Source organism: Zerene cesonia, chromosome 8 (assembly GCF_012273895.1).
Source record: "Zerene cesonia ecotype Mississippi chromosome 8, Zerene_cesonia_1.1, whole genome shotgun sequence".
NCBI lineage: Eukaryota > Metazoa > Arthropoda > Insecta > Lepidoptera > Pieridae > Zerene > Zerene cesonia.
In genome coordinates this window covers 3,909,979-3,918,583 of record NC_052109.1, presented here as the reverse complement: position 1 = coordinate 3,918,583, position 8,605 = coordinate 3,909,979, and the positions used below count along the sequence as shown (strand labels likewise).

At 31.3% G+C, this 8,605-nt stretch overlaps 1 protein-coding gene across 1 annotated transcript in view; it reads left to right on the top strand.

Moving 5' to 3' along the window:
• The window catches only part of LOC119828511 (hemicentin-1-like), a 60,502-nt gene that overhangs the window by 26,677 nt on the left and 25,220 nt on the right, over positions 1–8,605 (top strand). Inside the window, exons 5-6 of the mRNA XM_038350679.1 lie at positions 2,790–2,900; positions 7,337–7,543. Coding sequence (XP_038206607.1) covers positions 2,790–2,900; positions 7,337–7,543 — 318 coding nt within the window. The remainder of the gene's footprint in view (positions 1–2,789; positions 2,901–7,336; positions 7,544–8,605) is intronic.

Genomic DNA, 8,605 nt, shown 5'->3' with positions numbered 1-8,605 from the left:
AGTCATTTAATTTTATGACACATAATTACTATTAGAAGGGACTTTCGAGAATGCTAATGTAAATTTCACTGGACAGTTTATGGACGCATTACTTTAAATATGCGAGCATGTATACTTTATCCGACTTTTAAAGAATCAAACTGGTTAGAATTGCTAATTCTAAATTGAAGTCCATAAAAATTGACAATAAAGCAGAGTAATTAACTGCCATGAATCAAAATGTAAATTGGTTACGACAAAACAAACGTCATATCGGTTCAGAACACTGTGTTTAATTGAGGCTGCCAACTATGAAATTCCCTTTAAATTGGATGTTGTTTCGCCGGCCACTGATTCCGCTATCGAGGAGCAAGTTGGGGGGTCGCCTTTGTAATGACTACTAACTAGCCTTGTGGATGTCGGGATCCCATTCGCTATTTTGTGGGTGTAAGGTCGCAAATAGTAGAAAGGTTTACGTGTAAACCGAATTTTGTGGCCGGCCTTTCTGTTACGTGCCCTTCAATTGTATTGTTTTAGGTTGAATGTAATTGGGTCTAGGTAATCATTTTTAGAACTTTATATTGTAATAAGACCTAAAAAGTATCGAGGATAAAATCGTTTCGATAAATGATACTATCTACATTAAATTTATTTTAAGACACACATACCTACAAACATATTTATGTAAATAAGCGTATTCCTGTTTCCCTCATGGGGTTATAAGGCAGACACACTATGCAACTATTTCACTGATAGATTTTCGTGACGGTCAAGTAGGTGATGAGTCTGCTGCGTCCGTAAAGACCGAGATATTTCTTTTAGTCCCCAACCAGAATCGAACCCAAGATTTCTCTGATGTACTCTTGTACGTCGACTACTGCACCAGAATAGCGATCAATAGCGATCAAATTATGTTAATATATTATAGCATATTCTAATATTAACCTAGCAAAACTTTTCCAGTTGATTATTATTTTTTGTGATTCATTATGTCCAAAATTATATCAATATAAAAGTTCTTAAAATAGCACTAAAACACGGCGCGGGCGTTACAAATAAAATGATCATTAAACGATGCGAAGTAAAATGTCACATAAAATGATATGGTAAATTTATCGATGCGGATAAAATACGTATTATATGGTATACAACAACATTCCACGGTAATAAGAGGCCGTCGTAAACATCCCTCGCATCTCTATCGCGACGCGTGTCTTCCGTTTCCACTTTGCACACGCTGTTTGTTCAGGCAGTGTTATGTTAACCTTCGTAGAAGGATTATTGTTCAATCCAGTAAAAGCACCAAACAAATCTAATTATTGCGCCTTATCACGTAGTGTCTGCTAATATTTGATCTTGGACGATCTAGATTTTACGTGATCCGATTTTGCATATTTCTTTAATACTGGTGTGCACATTGTCATTGATTACTATATTACGTACAATACAATTATAACTTTACAGTGTTTAAACAAATACTAAGTTTAACAAAAATGATTTTTGTCGTTTTTCATTTATTGTGATGTATATTGAAACTCACTAATCCATACAAAAGATTTGCACAACACAAGCATTGTTTACACATCGATAATTCGATTTCTTTGATTGATGTGTGATATAATTCAAAATTAAGATGACTTTTGCAGATTCAGACAAAATGAGTTAACAAATTCAAGATTGTACCTACATAACACAATTTATTCAACCTGAAATGAAATGAATGAATGATAAATTAAAACAGTTATGCAGTTAGCTGTCTTCATAATTTTAAATAAACTTAGCTCACCGATATGGCCTGACGTTGCACATAGAATAATATATAGGCACTAACATTTAGTATTAAAAAAATCTGCGAAAGAGAGCGAACGAGCGGTCAAAAAGCATTAATAATAAATTTGCTGCTATACAAAAGACTAATGAGTTACTAGTTAGTGTAATTACGGCTATTCGAAAATAGAATGTAACACGCGAACTAAGTAATTTCATATCTTTAAATCTGTGGAACTTTAAACACTTGTGGTTAAACGATGGTTTAATTGTTTCTGTAGACGCTTATGAGTTAATAATGACTGTTTTTATTTCTTCATCTGTTATTTTTGCTATAAAAATAGTTTAAATACTAATTATATACATGACATAAAAATTATAGTCGTAAATAAACACCTCCATTAAGAATTAACTAGTTTTTTCTATAATATGACTATCATATATTTTGCCTTATGTTTGCAAAATAATCTCATATTAACTAATATTTGTTACTAATATTACCTAATTAAAAAAATACAACTACGACACTTCGATGGCAGGTATTGTCTAACGTTTTGACTATTTTATTTCTCAAAAAAATAAAAAGTAATTGTCTTGTGGTGCCAGGTGATATTTCAAAATACAAAAAACAAACATTTTTGTATTTGTATTCCATTTGTATGAAATCCAGCAATGCTGGACGGATGAGAAAACTTCGGATCGCATACAAATTGTAGAATATTTGTTAAAATGCGACAAATCTTGATTAACATGAATGAACAATACAGTTTGTGACAAAAGATACTTTATGTGTATATTCTGTTATCTAGATTCCTTAGAGGGTACAATCCTTAATTAGTTTATGGCTAAATATTTGCAGGATTTTATTCAATTTTAACTATTTCAATCCCAACGTGTAAATGATACAAAAGGAAAACTTATAAGTCCCAACACAAATGCACAATGCACATCACATTTAATTTACGTACAAATTGCTTGCTCCGTCTCGATTAACACTTGGTCTATTATTTTAACCGTAGCGTGTAAATAACAATTTGCTTCAGTACCACCACACCAGCTGATACTGTACGACAAGTCGGGTCGTGACGTTTCCGGTGTCGTGGGGCCGTTAGAGGAAGGGAACGAACTGGTCCTTGTTTGTGAAGTCAGAGGAGGTGAGTTTTGTACCTTATACTTATTACTATGATATTTACAGTACGACAATATTGTTGTACAATTTGAAATTGTATTAGTGCCAATTTAATTTTTATCGCATATAAATAATAGGTTCTGGTCTATTTAGTGAAAATGTTTTTCTGAATCTTGTTATAAAGAAACATCTGGCTGTAAGTCGCTAATTATAATTCAAATTAAAGCGCCTTGAGCCTTTTCTTGAAAATGTTAAAATGACCTTGCATTCTTTAAATGTATGGACCGTTTATTTTGAATCCTTGTAAATATCCTTTTTTTCTGTGGTTTAGACGTGAATTAGTAAGGATTTCGAGCTCGCTAATGCTACTTTCTTCGTCTACCGTTTCAATAAAAATAAAACACAGAATACAAAAACATTTTTTACCTCCATTACGTGCATCCTGTTTACACGAACATATCAAAACAACTTTGTCACGTATGATAAATTGTTGCCATGAAAATATTCCCAACGCTACAACCCCCACGCTATTCGCCGCATCAACGTCATTATAATATAGAACAGAATCTCAAGAAATAAACACAAGTTTCCTCCCAAGTGGGAGATGAGAAATTAAACCGATTACTTTGATATATCGCGCTTAAACTTACCGATAAGTCACTCGGCGAGATCGCATCCGAATGGCAGCCGTGTAAAGTTATCTATCGCCTAGAGAGAGGGCACTTTGGAAACGGCCTGTAATATTTTTACGAATTACGATAAATGCTTCGGTTTCGACGCTTTTAAATTAACTCGAGAGCTTAACAATATTATAAATGAAAATTCTCACTAATGAGTTATACTTAGTAAGTATTTTTATTTCTTGATAGAACTGCTCTTCGGATTTGGTATTAAAGTATGAAAATTTTCATATGTTTCGTATAAATAAATAAAAAAATATAAATAAGAATAAAATATTAATAAAAATGCTGTATTAGATTTGAAGTTATATTTTAGATTGTTTTTTACATGTCGTTACCAATGTAATCAATTAATAATGCACTTTAATGTATGCCATAAATGTCCCTTATTATTAAATATTACTCTCTCTTAAACTTGCGTTACATTAATGATCTGTTTATATCGGCTGCACTTGTTAGTTGCTAGGAAGTTATGCTAAAGAGAACCGGTATCTAGCAGGTACATTATTGCTTATTAGAATAACTCTTTTATTCCCAACACATATTTGATCAAATAGAAAGTGTAATAAAAAATTGCGTATTTATTCTCATTAAGTACAATGATATTCATTGCGATAAAAACCAAATTAGTTATAATAATATATAACTATTAATAACGGAACAATAAAAAAGCAAGAGTTGTTCTTGTATTTTTATTCTATCCTTATTAAGTTTTATATGACATCTGCTCTCAATAGAATGCAACACAAAAGCACCAAGTTTCAAATTGTCTGAATTTTTATCGAGTTTCATCACATTACGCTAAGTTGAAAATCTTCTTGTATAAACAGTGGCTAATCCCTGAGCGCTTAGGGTTTCTACTCGGAATTATGCATAGCCTTCGAGATTAGAGGGTTGTCATCTCATGCCACTTAGAGGTCAAATTTGTTGGTCATTACAAATATGAAAGTACTCAAAGAATACATTGATTGTTTTAGCTTTATTAATTTCAAATATTTTTGCATTTTTTTTTTTTTGCTATTTACACTTTAATGCATTGTTATTAAAAGTTATTTCATCTAAATACATAGTTCTATTCCACTCTGGTTAGTATTGCAAAATATGTATATTTCGACCTTTGACCTTTCGAACACCTTTGACCCATATGTACTGACATGGCTATCAATGTTCAGACGTGAACTTAGATTTAAATTCCGAAACTTCGGCTATATTACATTCGTTAGGTGATCGCTATTTAATACCTCGAAGGCAAGTTTGTAAAATTGAGACAGTTCGAGCAACGGGTGACGTAGAATGATCAATACGGAGTGAGCGACGTGGACCGCGATGCGATAACGTAATTACAGGGAAAGCCGCGCCCGTATCGTCGAACGGTTTTGCTCCTAGCCGTACACCCTTCCACTTAACTCGAATTACGTAACCTGACCTACCAAGAATTGGATATAGTTAACATGCATTACGTGCTGTACCTTTCGGATACGTACTCTTTTGGTAGAATTAGATCTTTTGACTATGAGACTTTACATATAAATATACCCTACATACTAGGAGTCGAAAGCAACGGACGACAATCATATTTTAAAGTATTTTTAAGTTTCACGTTAGGAGGTTAACCTAATAATATTATTTTACAGTTAGTCTTCGATTCTAACGATATGACGTATTCAAATAACAAAATAAATGTTTGGCTTACTTCCAAACAATAATAAAGCATACTTTTGTTGAAGATATTTCCAGTGTTAAATATTAAAATATTTTCTGTTAAGTCTTTAGCATAATTAAATTCCTATAAACTTAAAGACATACTACCGAAGCAATAAGTGATAAAAATTGATATGCTCCTTTGATTATGTCTAAAATCCTACTGAATATCTACATATTATGTTTACAATATACTTATTATGAAACATATAATTATCTATTTATAAAGGAAAAAAAATGACGAATGCAAACATAAATTCCACATTACATTTATTAATAAACTTACATTTATTGGAAATTATCTGTTCTCTGTGAATTTTTACTGTATGCTTTCATATAATAGTTAAATTAACATTAATTTAAAGGTCCTACACACATTACATTATATTACACACATTAATACTATTCTAAACACATATATATTTTATTCGGAACTCACTGAACCGTATTCAATTCAGGAAACGGGCAACTTCTATCTTGTTCGGGGCTATTTTTGCCAAGACTCAATTTATTTGTAAACCTCCGCGGTCGCAGTCCGGAATGATTGCAAATTATACTACGGATAAGGTAAATGCTGCAATTTCAGCGTGCTACGCTTCAATGGGGGATGTGAATGTTGAATTGAGACATTTCAATAAACAAATTCCATATTTTTATTCAAAAGATATTTATTTTTTCAGTTAAGGGGAAATATTCGTGTCGTATGAAATTATTCCTTTTTTCTTTATTATTTACTCTTCATGAAGCAATTGTATTAAAACATTGACCACATCGCGACGTTTAATAGAAATTATAATCTAAGATTGTTACGGTCTGAAATAGCATATAGACTGCTTTCTAACCCACCCACGAAAAAAAATCTATTTCTAAATATATGTAACTTAATGCTTAACGTAACATTAACTGCAACTTTTTATAAAAAAAGATGATGTGATAATTTATTCCGCGCAATATCGCAACAATTGCCTTGGTCCTAGGATTCTCTAATCGATATAGCAGCTATGCGATCCAATTCCACAACTTTTACTTCTAACTTTGATCAGTTATATCGTACTTGAGAGTATATAGAAGTGATTTTATTTGAATACTTAGTTTAAAACTTCAAAAATTACATGATTAGTTTAGATAATTTAATTTATACGTAAAATTAAATAAAGTGTGGTATAATAATGACGAATTTGAATAAATATATATTATGTCATCCCAATTAACAAGTAAGAACTATGTATATAAAACGTTATACACACCTGAAAAATATTACATTAAAAATTCTATTTCTTTTACACATTTTATTCAACTTCAGAACAAGATTAATCGCGAACACGTTACGTTATACGCTATTTAACTGCACATTTCCTGGTTTCGCGATAAAATCTTCAACCCTTTCACAGTTACAGTAACTGTTAATTGTTGATCATATCTTACAAACAAGGCTTTGAATTTAAAAACGTAAAGTAGAACATAAATATTCAAGACCGAGTGTTGAAAACTGTCTAAAGATAAAGTCGTGTTAAGGTTTAAAAGACCAACCTACTAAAAACTTTTTAATAAGAAGTTTTTCATACGAATTTCTTTATAAATGACAAATGTTCGCGCCTGTAAAAATAAAATAATTGAGCATGAAATAACCATAGGTAACATCTGTGAAATACTTGAGATATTTGCTATTATTAAATCTAAAGAAAATGATTTGGTTGAAGGACGCAAACTTCAGATAGATAATTGACAGCATTTCATATACTTAAAACCCTTGGACGTGGGAAATAACGCAAGATGAATAAATTATTAAATCCTCGATTGATTGCTTTTAAAGGAAACCTTGTTTTGATAAAAATCCACAATATTTAATAGTTCGCTGATGGTGACCTCAATGTGATATTTTGATAGGTTTCAACTGAAAGTTTATCTCAATTGAAATTTAAATGTTCTATAGTTTTATTATTTGATTATATAATATATAAAATTATATAAAATAAATAAAGTATGACTTTTACAAATATGTTTCAATGGAATGATATAAATTATTCTTTAGTTATAAGAGAATACTAGATCCCCACTTTCAATAGTGTTGTGTTCTCAGGTCGACCTTCTCCAACGATTATTTGGCTTATCGATGGTGTGCCGGCACCACAGTACATCGGCGAGAAGACTGACTCACACGTGGTGGTCAATAAGCTGGAACTACCTCATGTCAAGCGATCCCACTTGAACACAACTTTCAAGTGCCGAGCCTCCAACACTAACCTCGTCAGCCCGCAAGAAAAGACAGTCAGATTAGAAATGAACTGTGAGTAATATTGCCTAATGAAGATGTGTTGTGAGTAGTCTTTTACCCACGAAAAATAAGTATACTTTTAAATTATTTTATACATCTCAATATAAACTTATAAATAAAAAATAACTTACTGAGCTCTTAAAGTTCTCTCCATAAGAAACCCTACTATAATAAACGTTAGCTCTTTGTGAATTGTATAACCTTTCTTATGAAAATATGTAACAAAAAAAATTAAAATATGTAGTAACATTAACGAGCTTAAATCAAAAATAAGACGATAGAAGTAAAAGCATTCCTAAAACACTAAAATCTATAAAGAAGTGTTTATCGAAGAATTTCTGACAATAAGTGCCAATCTCCTTACGAACAAAACAAGAAATAACATTTCTATGGAACAATATCAACAATAATTGTCACAAAAACATACGTTTGTATGACGCTTGACACATTCAAAAGCCCCACGTCGAAAAGTATTACGCCACCAAAGACAATAATGACAATAATGAAACAATGCTGAAAAGACACAAAGCATAATAATACACGATGTTAATCCGCTCAACATTTCCAAAGAACTTAAATAATGATGAATGCAAAATTATGAAACATTTCAGCGTTTCGTTCGATTATTGTTCTAAAGTGAATATGTGTACTATAAAGAAGTTTTTACGTTATGCATATGCAGTATTTTAACAAATAACTGTTTTATAATATTGCATCGATGCATGATGTTTTAGAATATTTATTTAATTTCTAAAACTAGTTCCTGAGATTTTAAATAAAAAAACTCTTAATCTTTATACTATAAGTTTTAAAGAAGTATAGAAGCATGTATAAGTATGTTACAATCGATATTATTCATAGTGTTTTTCAACGATTCTTTAAAAATTCTACAAAAGCAAATTTTGCGGGCACACATTTGCGAAAACTCCCCTGACCCTCCAAACAAGGCCATATCTACTTACAGCACAACTCGCCCATTTGCAAACAAATACGTCATTTGTATATACCTAGTCTTGCCATAAATATTGTAATAAAGAAAAAAGAAAATTGTTAACTGCAAATAACATTTATTAC